Source organism: Polyodon spathula, chromosome 27, assembly GCF_017654505.1.
Source record: "Polyodon spathula isolate WHYD16114869_AA chromosome 27, ASM1765450v1, whole genome shotgun sequence".
Taxonomy (NCBI): Eukaryota; Metazoa; Chordata; class Actinopteri; order Acipenseriformes; family Polyodontidae; genus Polyodon; species Polyodon spathula.
The window spans coordinates 8,130,788-8,146,802 of NC_054560.1; the positions used below are offsets into that span (position 1 = coordinate 8,130,788).

General features: G+C 44.0%; 1 protein-coding gene across 1 annotated transcript; it reads right to left on the reverse strand.

Moving 5' to 3' along the window:
- Positions 1-35: 35 nt before the first annotated feature.
- LOC121301138 (DNA-directed RNA polymerase, mitochondrial-like) lies at positions 36-14,675 on the reverse strand. Its single transcript, XM_041230267.1, has 6 exons — positions 14,467-14,675; positions 13,488-13,586; positions 12,463-13,139; positions 10,677-10,810; positions 2,559-2,745; positions 36-329 (listed from the first exon to the last, which is right to left on the reverse strand). Exons 1-6 carry the CDS (start codon positions 14,612-14,614, stop codon positions 117-119), a joined length of 1,458 nt encoding a protein of 485 aa, XP_041086201.1. The 5' UTR covers positions 14,615-14,675; the 3' UTR covers positions 36-116.
- Between the last annotated feature and the right edge of the window lie 1,340 nt (positions 14,676-16,015).

A 16,015-nucleotide genomic window follows, 5' to 3' on the forward strand; every position in this document is an offset into this window, starting at 1 on the left:
GTTTTCACGCTACTGAATTACATTAGTACTGAAGATGCTGTTTTTGCGTTACTGAATTATGGGGAGAGATAGAGAGATAGACAGATAGATAGACAGATAGATATAGTTCACATTTATTATTTGTGCCAGAGCTCAATCATCTCAGCGTTTGATAGCCATGCCCCAGCGCTCTGCAGTACCATTTGGATCATGTGCTCAGTTAGAGGTTTGGAGGCCTCCACAGACTCGATTGTGACGCTGCCCGCCTGCTCCATCGCCAGCTGCCTGCTGAAGCGCTCACCCAGCTCTGCCAGGGGGAAATCCATCTTCGGGTACACTGCTGACTCCCTCTGCAGAAACAACACCTGGGAATTAGTACTGACCTCTGTACAGTCTAAGGATTCCCTGGTCATGGCTGAATTCGCAGAACCAGTTGGACAACTCTGCTAAAGACAGCACAGCACAGTGTCCCATACAGTACAGCAGGCTGGACCATGGGCCAGTATAACAGTTGATCGCCTCCTACTGCCCAACCAGCACAACTGCAGTGCCTATTTAATCCTATTTAAAAAACCCTTCTAGTCTTTATATGGGAACATACAGAGGACGCAAATGCACGACGAGCTCATCTGAGGATGCCATTCCACCCCCATATACAGCAACGGCAAACAAATCGAAAAACGTTCCATTAAAAATACATTACATGTTTTTTCAGCTATTTTCAATATTTCGTGGATGAAAGGGTTAAATAACTCCCATGCAAACACTGATCAAACCCCAGTCTGACTAGCTTTGGTGTGCACGCATTACGGCCAAACTCCTGCAGCTGCACAGCGTTGAACACAGATCCCTCCGCAACACTGGGACCCAGTCCTGGGCGCTAGGAAATGGAAAGTGCTATTCGCAGGTGCAGGTTGGGATTGTCCCTGCGAGTAATCAGACCACGGCGAATCCAATTCGCTTTATCCACGGAAATCAGATAAGCGCAACTGAAAACAGGCCGTGCTAGCTTTGCCCAAACAAACGGGAATAAAACCCATGCAGGGGCCAGCTGAATAAGTCACCAGCACACCTGTCTCAGCTAATCACAGGAAATGTAACGCACTATTAAGCAAAGGTGCCTGGCTGGCGGACGGCCAGTCAGAGGGTCCGATTTCAAAGCTCTCCACCCGTTATTATATTACCGCTCTCACGTCTCTGGATTGTTTACACCCCCGTCACATTGTTTGCGCTCTAATATTCATTACTGAGGAAGCCTTTTTCTCAACAGAAAACAAACCCTGACAAAGTGTTTGTACACCAGCTGTCTCGCGTTACTGGGAGAAGAGCTTATTTACTGTTGTCATCTTCTGGAATAAAGTTCAGATTCTGGAGCAGGATAGCTGTGAAGCATCTCTGCCACTTGATTGAAGACAGGGAGAGCAGAAGCTGAAGCGCTGCGTGTCCACCACTGTCAGCTCTGCGTGTCCCTGCGCATGATTGTTCTAATGGGCTGCTGGTGTAATTCCGCAAGACACCAATGGTCAGGCGTTGCCAGCTGTGGCCCTCTCCCTGGGTCGAGGAGAGCTCTGAGCTCTGCCCAGGAATCCCACCCTGACAGGCACAGTACAGGACAGAGGGGGAGAGTGACAGAAAATACTTGCACACACACACATCACCAAGACAGACACACCGGCAAAGGATGGGAATAAAACTCAGATTGTACAGCAGTTCTGCCCATTCCTGGTTATACTACAAGCTTCATTAGCCACAGTGTCTCGGTAACACGCTCACATGTGTAATTAAGCGCACAGTAAAGCCAGAAATGGATCTAACTGCAATGCAATCAGAGTCTTATTTCCATCCCTGTAGACACAAAGACATGCAGATGCACATGTTGCTCAGACAGACAGACACACGCACAGACACCTACAGTGATGTATGCAGACCTTTGCTATTCCACCATTGTGTAGGACTCCAGATCTTAGTCAGCAGAAGGTTCTAAATCTACCTCTATCTGATACACCTTGTAACCTGTAGTGCGTCAGTCACTGTTGTGCATTTGTCACGCAGCAATTGATTGTCAGCTTATAATCCCCTTTCTTGACCGGCAAGTAGAGTTTGTGTGTGTGTATAAACATATATATATATATATATATATATATATATATATATATATATATATATATATATATATATATATATATATATACACACATATATACATATATGTATATATATAAAATAGGATTTTTCACGTCAAATTAGATTTTTAGTTATTTTTTTGGTAGGACACAGTTTGCTACATATAACCCTGCAGAGTCCGTTTAATTAACTCGTGTGAACACAGCGAGCAGCGTACCCGATGAGTGAATTTGCACCTTGCTAAAATAACAAGCTGTAACCTGCCGTGAGCCTCTCTCAACGAAGACATCAGGGAGTCTTTCCAACATACAAGAGACAAAAGTTTCAAGTTGAATGGTAAATCAGCCCGCTCCACACCAATGAGCCTCACCTGATTTCTGTGGAGAGCTCAGCCCGAATAACCAGTGAATCAGTCTCTGCTGAGCTAGCAATCAGACAGCGGAGTGCCTAGATACCTTTGTATAGAAGTCGTGGACTAAGGGGGAAGAGCAGATCTTCATCTCTGCGTCGGCGTGTGGCAGGAAGTCTGGATGAACGGTCTGCACTGCCTTCAGGACCATCTCCCGCTCGTCCTCCTGGAAAACACACTGTTTAAACAGGTCCTCGATGGAGAAGCCGTCCTCTTCAAGCTGCTGAAAACACCTGGAGACAGACATGGGGAAAGAAGGACAGAGATCGAGCGGCGGTCCTCAATGCTGTGCGAGCAACAGCAGCTGGGAACAACCAGTACAACTGCGATGCTGAGGTCATCGCAATCCACTACACTACGCTCTAAATGCAGCTTGATAGATCTGTACTTTAATGCACTTCCAATTCACGTCGTTGAACAAGTTAAATGCTGAAAAAAAAAAAAAAAAAGCGAAATGGTGCTTCGACCGAATGAGAAATTCAGAAACGTTCCCACGGTCAAAAAGCTTTGAGGAGCAGAGAGCTACAGAGAGGAGTGCGAGTCTCCATTGCTGCTTCTGATGGACCTGCATCACGTAATCAGTTTTTTTTTTTGTGTAGCTAGAGATGCAACAATTAGACGTTCATTCACTCATTAATTAATTCGCCCTGGTTACCTGTTACTTTATATTATCCCTATATAAAAAACAAGAAGAGTTTTTTTTTAGGTCTCCATATAATGTCGCCATACATGAAAGGGTTGAACTGCTATAGGGATGGTGCCGCAATAAATAAAGTGTGTGCAAGCTCGCTCTAATAAGCCACCATGAAAGAGGCAGCGTGTAGGATCTGTTTTGTGCTAATTGCTAGCTCAGCCTACAGTCCCAAGTGCTGGGAAACCTCGCTGAGACAGGCACCAGTGTAATGAGTCAAGAAGGCTTGATATCGAGAACTACAAGCTATGTTATGTCATTCGTTGATGGATATGCATGCTCCACTTATAGTGGAATCCACTGTAGAAATGATACTTCCGAGCCCTCCCTGAAACATGTGAAAGTCACTAGCCTGATTAGGCTCATAATAAAACCAGGCATGGCTCTAACCGCTATGCAATGTGCAACCGCTGCATTTCCTGATGTCTAACATTACCCTGTAGCGCTGCCTTCACCAGGCATCTGCAGCACAATCGAAAGCACAAGAGTTACTAGAGGTGCAATCAGCAAGCAATTTTCTAATAACAGACTGTAATTATTGAGAACTGCATTGAGAACACTATTAAGAAAAAGAAAAAGGTGTAGACTCCTCACAAGAGCCTTCAAATACAAATAAAAACATGCATGAGCATCTTACTACACACAGTGCTATAACACTGTACATGCATTCAGAAAGCAAGAACATTCTGCCGTTTCTCATCACAAATCAAACACAAATGGAAGAACTCTAGCAATGTTACTTGGTAGCTAGCTACACAGAGATGGAAATAAGACTCATGTTGCATAGCAGTTTCAGCCGTTCCAGGTTTAAATACAAGCTTGATTAGTCACAGTGTAACAAGCTCAGGTGTGTCTTATTAAACTCACAGTAAAACCAGGACAGGATCAACCTGCTTTGCAATGGAAGTCTTATTTCCTTCACTGTTAGGTGAGGCTCCAAAAAGTGGCACCAGGGAAATGATTTAATCAACAAATATTTAACAGCACACAAATTTGTTGTGATCAATAATTAATCAATTGATGCATAATGGGCTACTGTAGGCTAATGCCTATAGTCATCATTACAAGCAATGAATAGGTGTATTTGTTTTCTTATTATTTCTACAGACAAAGGTTTCCAGACTGGAAACGCAGGTGTGGGCTAACTGGGTAACAACTTCAAAACGCAGTGCCATCGAGAAGGGAGGCAGTGACCTGTGCACACAAGAACATTTCTACTGTGCCAGCCTAGCCAGCTCTCATTGTTTTCAGACAGATGCTATCTCCAAACAGGTTAGGTAACTAATCCACAACCGGCAAACCACTTCTGTGCCAATCAGCCATTACCATCAGAACAGTGGTTTTATTTCAGGTAATGACCCATGAGAGAGCAGAGATTGCAATGATAAATGAGCGAGTGTTACGTTTCTCTTTTTTTCTACGCTGTACGAAGTTGGCAAGCGCAGCGGCAGGCAGGATAAACGGCAGCTCTGTGCTAATTGCCACTAACACACTCTGTGCCTCATAGTCGGTGAATACTAGGACTCCAAGGAGGCAAATAAGACTCCCCACTGCATAGCAGTTCGATCCATCCCGGATTTTACAAGTTTAATAAGACACACTTGAGCTTGTTATCCACACACTGTGGCAAATCAAGCCTGTAATAATACCTGGAGTGTAGGAAACTGCTATGCTGTAGGAGTCTTATTATTTTCCTTCTCCCATTATCACTCTGTCCCTTAACACAGCTTATTAGACCAGGAATAAGCAATACCTGTCAAGGAGACTTAAACGAATACAGATGTGACTCGTGCATTGAACTGGGACGGCACGGTTCAGTACACTGGTGAATGTATGCTATACTGGAAACAGTTAATAAACACTATTAACACTGCAGTCGGGTTGGAACCATGAGTCTCCTTTTTCTCTCCTCTCCCTCTCTTTTTTTTTTTACAATTGGTTTTAGATTTAGTAAACTGAATTTATTTTATATGTCACAGTCTATCTTTTTCTACGTCAGCAATATATGTATTTTTTTTTAAAAAAAGCACCGTGGTCATCAGCCGGGGTGTAAAGATACACTTCTGTCACGATACGATGAGTCTCAATAGAAGTCACGATACACGCGGTGGTCCTGATGAGCTACTTGTATCCTGCATAAGAAGATCAAATGGCCATTTAATGATTGACTGTTTTGTTAAAAGACAACAGATTTAATAAGATATGGACAGTATTCGTACCAACTGTAAAGCCCACTTACTGTTCATTCAAGAACCATGTGGTGAACTACAACAGGCTGTGCTTTTTGGTCATCTATCACGATACAATATGCATCACGTAGAGAAAGTGACGCGATTCATCGATGCACAATGAATCGTTGCAGCCTTAGTCATCAGTGTGGCTCTTTTAACCACCGATGCGGGACAGCTCTGATCCAAAAGTGTTTTGGCAGAGATAGAAATAACTCCAGAACACAGCAGTTTCCATTTCATCGCGCGCATCTTCGACCATGAAGTGAACAATCAGCCTGGCTCACTCTTCCCCTTCCTTCGCTCTCTCAGTTGAAGGATTTGCTGCCACTGATCAATCATGATTCAGCAGACAGTCCTCTGGGAAACTATATAACCAGCACGAGGAGAAAAGGGCACTTGAGCTTTCCAGTCACGTCTTGGTTTGTTTTATATCAGATTCTGGCGGACAGAGCGCAAACAGTGCAGGGAGAGAAACGCAAGTGACGCCAATGCTTAAACAGAGGAGCGTGGTGCGAAGACTGGACCCAACTACAGAGTACACCAACTGTGTTCAAAATGTACATAACCACGCCATAGCTCCGAATAACAAATCAGTCAGTATCAGAGTGTACCACCACGAACTACACCCCCAGTACGCACAGGCTAAACTGCTTACAATACAGACAGACACCTCCAAACTTCTCTAGATTCTGACAGTGCCAACGTGTGCTAAAGAACGTTGTTTCCAAATTTCATCACAATTGGAATGGTGCTTCTTTATACAGATCTTCAACTGCAACAGCAACATATGTACGTACAGACAGACACCTCCAAACATCTCCAGATTATCCTAAATAACTTGTGATAAAGAAGGTCCTTGCTAGGTTTCACTAGAGTTCGACTTGTGGTTCTTTAAACAGAAATGATAATGAATGAACAGAAATGATAATGAATAAATAAATACACAGATAGGCGAATGGGGTTAGATTTACAGCGGTGGCAGAGATTAAAGTTCTTCCTCTGGCGCTCCGCACCGAGCTGGGGGATCAGAGAGGTCTGCAGGTCCAGAGTCACTGGCTGCCATCCTCCAGAGAGTGACATGAGGCAGGAAGCTGATGCTCAGAGAGGATGTCATTAGCATCGTGTTACTGAGATCAATTATCACACCTGCTCTCTCTCTCTCTCTCTCTGTCATTGGGGAAAAAACCTTCAGGCAGAATGGAGAGAGGGGTGTTATTAAATGTCCTTCACACAGCATGTTAGCATTTCAGAGAAAAGAAAAACATACTTCAAATCATGTTTTTGCAAAAACCAAATCTTCAAAGCCGTCAGCATCTACAGGCGTTCCCATAGTAAGCGTTCATTACTTGATTTTTGTGAGCAAAAATGTAATAGATAGCAAAATACGCTTTTCATGTGTATCCATTTAAATCGCAGTAGCATATGGAATGAAATTACAATATTTAAAATTATTATATTCAAGTGAAACATGAAATACACTAGTCCCATATTTATTACAGTCTTTGACATTCAGGCTTTTTCTACCCACAGGATAATTTACTGCCAGAACACACAAGCTTGGCACTGCGCCACACACAACTGCCAAATGGACACACAAGTATTTTTATTGAAGATTCAAAAGGATTAATGAAAATCATAAATAGCTCCCAGCCCATCTAACTGTTTCAGATAAAGCCGTTATCTGAGTGCTAAATTTATCTGGAACCGATGCAGCAGGCTATCCTCGGAACGACCTTGTGTTGCGGAAGTCACCCTCAGTCCTTTACCGTGCTGGGAATCGGGCCCAGCCATTTATCACACGAGCCTCCACTTCATAGCAATCTATAACATGCAGCTTGTAATTTAACCCACTTACGCAGAGAGCTCTTTAGCAAGGTGACTGCGGTGGGGGCTGTTGAAACGGAGTGGAGCGGAGAAAAAACACAACGAGCACAGGGTTAACAGACACCCCCTTAAGCGATCCACCCTGGCTTCGTTGAGCATCTTGTTTGCAGACTACCTGTCCTGGGAAATAAGAAACAATGGATTCTGCAAAAGCCTGCATCTTAAGCAGAGTCGCTGCTGACACCGTTTGCCAATACCCAGTGCTGCCAAATCGTCTCGCCAGCTACAGTTCCACAACAGCCAAGGATATGAATAAATGTCTTTATACAGTATCAAATGCAGTAGTGTACATTTGTTTATTATTAGTTACTCCCATCAATAAACCCTACCTTGATACAGATACCCTCGTACACACAAATGTCAACCGTACCTCCTCTGGATCTCACTAGGCGGCAGTATCAGACCATTGCTCCCTCAATATTTTGGGCTTAACACAGGGGGAGAATTACTGACATTTTCAGGGCCACAGTCGAAATAGGGTAAGCATGTGTGAGTGACGATTCACAAACCCAAGGAAATCATGCAGCAAAACACAGCCACACAAGAGCACTGTCTCTTCCACCATCCTTTACTATTTTACAATTGGGCTTCCCCAAGCTGGTCATGCCATGGTTTTGATGGAAACCTCCCATAAAAACAGTCACCTCCAGATGTGTATAAAAGAATGTTTATATCAGGGTTTATAGCTGTATAATAAATCCATGGCCAGTACGTTCTGTGTGTGACCTATTTTTCACACAATGATTTATAATCCACTTATGCCCCAGTTCCCTACACTTACCAAAAACTATGTAAAACATCAACTACAGTTACACTAATACTGTAGCGCGTGTTATAAGGGCACAGTGTGTTTGGGCAATTTCGAAAGGGTTGGGGAAAATTGTTTAAAATCTATTACAAGGCTTTTACATGTGTGTCGTCCCCCCCAATAATCTGTTAATCAGCAATCATTTTCCAGTACTATAAACAATCAATAGTACTCCTCGGATCAATTATTGTTCTAACCCTGGTACAGGGTATGGAATAATTTCACAAACATCCATGTCCTGACACAGTGAATGAATCACAACACTTGAGACTTGAAGATCTAGAGCTGTGGCAGTCACACTGCACACAGAGTTACCATGGAAACTGTGAATTCCTCAATGGAGCAAGGCCAGCAACATGTATCTAGTGTATTGAAAAAAAAAAAGAACCTAATAATAATAAATAAATGAATTACCGGCCACACAAAATGTTTCCAGTTCTTACAGACGGATGCCGCAGGTACAAAATCTACAGCCCCATTTGGTGCTGTTCCTTCAAAAGCACCTGCCAACCGAGTGCCTAGCACCAAATCAACGTCTGCCAGATGTGCGGTCTTGCCCGTTGTGACTGAAACGTGTAGCTTCAAGAATGCGTTTCTCAGGTCAGCCATTCCCCTGAACAAAGGGGATTCACACAAGTGTGTGTTACACGTGGCAGGTTATCCTCATTTTTAGCCAGCCTTCCTGGCAATTTGCTTTAAAGCAGAGCTCAGTTCTCTCTCTCTCTTCATTAAAACTCTGCAGCTGAGCCGCGCTAAACAGATACCATCTGGGTCAGCCTGACCCCACAGCTGTACAACTGACAGCTTTGAGGGGGGTTGTGTTACTTTAAGTTTAACTTAAACTTAAAAAAAAAAAAATTCACAAAGAAAGCTTGTGACTGGAACATCTGGGGAGGCTGATCAATACATTAAACTAGGATTACTGAACGATTTCATCTCTGATCTTGCTCAGGACTGCATTTTGCTAGGATCCCCGTCCACCCTTTGTCTAACAGTATCGATATTACAGCATTATTTGAGTAGCTGTACAACACATTGCCACACAGGTTGAGACCATTAGAGACTGAGCTATAAGTGAACAGGCAGGCCTTTGCATTCAACAACCTTTACAGTTATCGAATCTCAGTACCCGCCAGACTCCACACCGCCTCATTAGCTGGGCTCACGTCATTCAATCTGCAAGGAGCAGAGAACTGCAGCAAAACGGACAGCAGTGTTACGAAGCAGAGGACAAAAAAAAAAAAAAAAAAAAAAGATATATTACAAGAAGCCACTGGCATCTAGTGAGAAAAGACTGCTACTGCAGGCTCCTGTTTCCCAGAAGCAGGTATCATGCGACAAGCAGGTGTTCTTGTGCTGCACTGATGAGCAGTGTGTAGGTCCCTTTCTAATTTCTAAAGCTACTGGCTGAACATAACAGGTCCATGTTAAACTGCGCTGGGACAGTAACACCGCAGAGCTGTCCCACAGAATCCCACTTGTTATGTTCCGTAATTAACATCAGTGCAACACTCTCCGCACCTCGGGGACACTCGTTTGAGACAAAGTTTAAATGAGCCCGTGTGACGCGTTAGCCTCTAAGAGAGACAAACTTACTCAAATAAACACTGGAATAACAACTGCTGTGAATCACCACCTCGACCCTCGTGCAAGCTTTAAATGAAAACATCACAAGGGCAGCCGTAAAAAGAGGCTACAGCAAGTTTGTTTTTTCATGTTGCTGGCTTTTTTTGTTTCTTTTAAATTTGTATGGAGTTCGCTATCACTGTGAATGGCAATCCCTTCAGCAGCTGCTCTTTACTTCCAGTTGCCTGCCGTATCAGGGCTGGAAATAAGACTCCCATTGCATAGCATTTCCATCCATTCCTGGTTTTACTAGGAGTTTGAGACACACCTGCTCTTGGGGCTGATCAAGCTTGTCGTGAAACCTGGAATGGGTGAAACTGCAATGCAATAGGAGTCTCATTTCTATCCCTGCATATACAGATGTAAAGTAGGTGAGATTAGCCAGTGTCTTTACAGAAGTAGGAGCCAGCGTCACCTATGATCAACCGATTCAGATTTCCTTTTATTTTGCTACCGATTGCTCCTCAACATAGAAAAATAACAGACCTTCAGGTAGCTGATGCTAAGCAGGCATGAAAATAAGGCTCCAATTGCATAGCAGTTTAATCCAATCCTGGTTTCACTGCGAGTTTAATAAGACACACCTGAGCTTGTTACCTACACACTGTGGCTAATCAAGCTTGTATTAAAACCTGGAAAAAGTGAAATTGCTATGCAACAGGAGTCTTATTTCCATCCTTTGAACGCTTTTGTTTAATGTTTAATGTAAAAAATGTTTAACCCCTTAAGGGGTTCAAATGGTTTCCTCTTAAAATACATTTGAGTGCGACTCAAGAATCACAAGGAGGAAACTCACAATTTGGATGATCCAACCTGTCAGTAAATATTAAACCTGCATTGTGCACCTCTGCGAATATTTGAAAAAATTAGCATTGTATCTTAAAGGGTTAAACTATTATGATCCCTGTTTGAATGGTACTGTACCTGCTGATGACCCGACTGGAGCAGTGAGGGCTGCGGCCCATGCACTCCAGAGCCGCGGCGTAGGAATCCAGGTTAGGCTTCAAGCCTGCCTCCTCCAGGAGAACGAAGAGCCGGCCGATGTGACCCAGAGAGCCCTGGCAACGCAGAGGAGAAGCCGTTAACGCAGGCAGCCCGAACTCAAACCAACGCAACTGCAGGAACTGCTGCTGGGAGCTGGGGCGTGTGCTCACCCCATCAGGGTTAACGTGCGAGATTCAACCTTGTGAAAAAAAATAACAGAAGTCACTTACCTTGGAAACACCAGCACTGGTCTCGTCTACTCTGGTGGTATAATATATGATAAAAACCTGGTATACAGTACTTACTGGTGTACGGTCCGGACCCAAACCCTAATCCTAATGGACAAGCGGGCAAAACCTAAACCTCACGTTCTACTTACAATAAAAAGACACTTGATTATTATTATAAATTCTCCAAGCATATGCTAGCGTCATTTCTTTTTATTTCATGTAGTATTTCAGTAGATCCTGACCAGCACTAATCTTGGACTGATCGACATCACCTTAAGTAAGCAAGTCCAATAACAGAACTAATCAGGTCTGTGAAACCAGCCTTTCTAATGTCTTTTCAATTAGATTCATGATTCACGGATGGAAATAAACCTCCCATTGCACAGCAGTTTGATCCGCTCCTGGTGTCACGATGAATTTAAGACGACACACCTGAACTGCTACCTATACACCGAGGCTAACCAAGCCCGTACTAAAACCTGGAATGGATTAAACTGCTATGCAATGGGAGTCTTATTTTCATCCCTGTAACTACTTTCTTGTTCAAAGTACATGTAATCACTGACTAGTGAGAAATGTGCATGAGAATTGATGAGGAGGAATGTATGTAGTATTTGTTTCCTGGGTCTCTCGTGAAGAGATGCGTATCTGGACATTTTAAATACGGTACATTTATAAAAAGTCTGTGTTAGACTGACGAATCATGTAATACTGTCTTCACATCAGCTGCCAGGGCGATTTCTAATGAGGCTGCCGACAACAGCATCCTTCACACTTCCCTGTCCCCTCAATCTATCAGATCAACAGTTTAGGAAAAATCCTGAGATAAGTAAGCTTCTCCAACACTGCCATGTAGACCACAAGACTTGGACTGAGGCTGCTGACCCTGTAAAATCCTTGTACATTTTGTTATACAAATGCCTGATGCATGGGTTTCTAAAACCTTGTAACGCAAATCGAACAGTGAAAAGCCAGCAATCATGAAATCATTTCCAAATTGGATGCAATAAAAAAAAATTTAAAAAAAAAGTTAATTGCAGTTCTGGAAAAAACATACAAAAATAAACATGTAATGCTAATCGCTTTAGACTTGTGTTGCTTTAACAGTTCCAATTAAAATGTCAAGCCGGCAAGATTTTAATGCCTTAAAATATGTACCCAGGAGCACTTAAAAAAAACATCAGGAAACCCTGCCAAAAGCCGCATTCACTGTAAGTAAAAATCACTAGCAGTTGAGGAGGACTGAGCTCCACAATTGTATTAGGCAACTGCAGGAGTTTCGTTCCTTTCAAGGTTTAATAGACATAACTACCTGAAGAGCTACTGTACCTGGCCAGAGTTTAACTTGATATTTAAGGACATGGTGAGATTGCACAGTGTACAGGTTGCAAGCACAGGTGTGTCTTTATAAACTCATAGTAAAAACAGGAATGGATCAAACTGCTAAGCAGTGGGAGTCTCATGTCCATCCCCAACACGGTTTGCTGTGGACTCACCTTCTTGGCCCAGACGTGCATCATGATGTTGTAGGTGTTGATGCTGAGCTGCTTGCGTCGGCTCAGGTTGCGGTGGTAGTCCATGAGGCAGCGCTGGGCTCTCTCCACGTCCTCGTTGAAGATGCAGGCCTCCAGGAAGGAGCGGATGCTCAGCTGGGCGTCCCCGTACTTATTCCCCTCCCGGTCCTCCAGCAGCCTTTCCGTTCCCTCGGGCTGCTCCCGCTGGTTCAAGCGGTGGTCCAGATCTTCCACTTCCGCCAAGAGCGACTCCTCCTTGGAACTAGCTCTGTCTAAACGGGATCCAACCGCTGTCTTCTTGGAATCTGTCTTTGGATTGGGATTGTCGCTCTTGGCTCCAGGTGCCTTTCCCTTGGAATCTGCCATATGGCTGCCCTGCAGAGACTTGTGTTTGGCATTCTGGTCGAGTTTCAGCTGCCTTTTGTTCTTGTTCCACTTCTCCTGCTTGAGTTTCTCCATCCAGCGGCTGGGCTGTGTCTTGGGGTCCAGGCGGTCCTGGTCCCCCCCCTTCCTGGCCCCCAGGGGTTCCCTCTCCTTGGCCAGAGCCTTCGCCTTGACCGGGGTGGCCTCCACCTGGGACACCCTCACAAACTGCACCTCCGAGCGCTTCACATCCAGCACGCCGTCCATCTGCAGCTGCTGGATCCTGGCATCCAAAACTGGGTGAGAAAAAAGAGTTCAGGTTGTCTATAGTATACACCAAGGATGGAAATAAGACTCCCATTGTATAGCACTTTGATTCATTCCTGGTCACACTACGAGTTTAATAAGACAAACCCGGGTTTCTTATCTAGAAACAGTGGCTAATCAAACTCAAATTAAACCTGGAATGGGTCAAACTGCTATGCAGTAGGAGTCTTATTTCCATTCCTCTATACTGAGAGACTGTAAATAAGCTTGGGAGGCTTGTACAGTATATAGTCTAGTACTGTGTGATCCTGCACAACATGACTCTGTACTACTCAGATTGGCACGGCCGCATGGTCCGTGATGAACAACAATCTTACCATCCAACAGCTGGGTTTGCTCCCACGTCCTCTTTTTCCCATCCTCCTTTTTCGGGATCCCTGCTGAGTAACTCCTCCGAAACAAAACCCAGGGTCTCTCTGAAGCCAGAGCGAAAGAAAGAAAGGGTGCAAAATCAATGCACGGTTCAAGATCTTATTTATTGAATTCAGGAAATATAGTATAACACCACAGGTCACACTATAAACACGGTATGCACACACACACACACACACACACACACACACACACTACAGCAGGGATGGAAATAAGGCTCCCATTGCACAGCAGTTTGAGCCATTCTTGGTTTTACTACGAGTTTAACGAGACACACCTGAGACTGTTGCCTATAGACTGGCTAATCAAGCTCGTAGTAAAACCTGAAATGGGTGAAAGCATCCCTGCCATGCTATTGCTTCTTGTACCTACTCAATGCCTGTGCGGTTAGTCACATGGTCTCTTTGCAGCCTGACCACTGGACAGCACTGATTGCCAGCACATGAAGTGATTATGTACCAGGAAGTGACAACAACGTTTAATTCCGTAAGAGAGCTGCAATTGAAGCATCTGCTTACCGGAACTAAAATATTGAAAGTAATCATGCTGGGAAAGAGTGTCGCGAGGTGATCATATTGCTTGTTCTAATGTGAGGCAAGACACGGTAGATATATTACAATTACAGATTAGCACGCTGTTCAGCGATTACAAAGTAACAAAACAGTACATTATCAGTATTTACACGTTATCATAATATACACAAACACGGCAGGCGTCTGTATACCACACAGGGTAAACTGTATGACATGTATTTAAAAGCACCAGGGACTGCTATTCATTTCATATATAATATGCTGGAAATGTCCGTTCAAGGTTGGGGTACCGTCAGTACACACAATCTGACTCGCTTGCCGGCACCCGTCCGCAGTGTAAACTTCATCAAGTGACGTGCTTGACTGCAGTGCGAACTCAACGTGACTTTACCTGCTGCTCTTGTGTCGTGGACGTGTCTCCTGCGTTTTAGGCATCCTTGACACGGGTCCGCACTGCACAGCAGACTGAGCCTGTGCTGTTCCTGCAGTAAGCGACCGGGGAGCCCCTTGGAAAGCGAGCAGAGCCGAAGCAGGGACATGTTGACATGAGAGCCGCTGCGTTTCACCAGGAGGACATCTTTGGCCAGACCCGGCTAGCAGAGCTCAGACGAGGAGCTAGCTAGACCGCACTAAACGATAGCCGGGTACTCGAGCACGCAATGCCGGACTGTCAACCAACGAAAGAGCAGAGTAGAATTGAGTTTAATTTAATTCAATTTAATAAAATCTACTTACACATACACCACTTAAATCTGTATTGCCAGCTTTAGCAACATATTGTATTATTATTAAATTCGAGCACCGGCTAAAACGTTAGTTTTGGACATTAACGTTAGATGGCGCATTTTAACCTGACCATGTTAGATAGCATACCGGCAACAAACTTCAAATAAAGAAAGTACATGCAAATTGACAGGAGCTAATGCAGGTATTTGTAAAACTGTTTGGAAATTCTCGCTGTAAACGTGTGCGGGGGAAGCGACCCCCCGGAGCAGGGTGGTGTGTGCTGTCGCTGCTGTGCTCAGTACAACGAGTACGTTGCCGTGCTAATTTCCACTGAATTCGGGTCATATTCGCCGGTGTCCGTTTCCAGCGGTCTAATATCACCTGCGTGAAGTGTAAAAAGTTCGTTCACAATAGTTCACGGCCGGTATGGGTTTCTTTATTCAAAGAGAGGCAAACCACATTACCGTGCAACACATAGATCAGGTGCCGCCTTCAAAGGCTTGGCCCTCGACCAGCCTCCACCTGACCTCGGTCACATCACACGGAGTGCTGCCCTCCGGCCAGCTGGGTGAGTGATCCGTGATCGTGGGCACATTCACAGCAGCGTTGCATTGAAGTGATGGGTGCCAACGAAGGATTTTCCTTTCAAGAGCAACCGCAACGCAGACCATTAAAACGCTTTGCATCACAGTTTCGCTAAAACCATTCTCTACACTTAAGGTCAATAAATGATGTTAATCTGTATTTTTTTTTTTTTTTAATTCAACAAATAGCGGATAATTGTACAACTATTTCCCCTAACCGTTTAATTCTTGTTTGTGAACAATTCTGTGTCTTCCGAGGTAAAAACTTCATTGACCGAGGCTTGTCGACACAACTGTACAGATGCACAATGGCGTTTGGACGAAACTTTCTAGTTCCCCCCACGGTCTGTGCTGTGAACGTGGTCATTTACAATGCAAACTCAAAGCGTGGCATATAATTATTATTCTCGATATGTAAACCACTGAAAACAGCAAGACTATTGAAACATAACGTTTGATATTAACGCTCATAGCCGTACTTGCTTTTCAATGTCATATCAATATCACCTAAATTTCCGCGTGTAAAAGAGACACCGATGCATAACGATACATGTTTTTAAAGAATTAGCAATTATAACACATCTGTAAAACAGGTAATTTCCTTTCAAAAAAACGATATGATTAAAACGC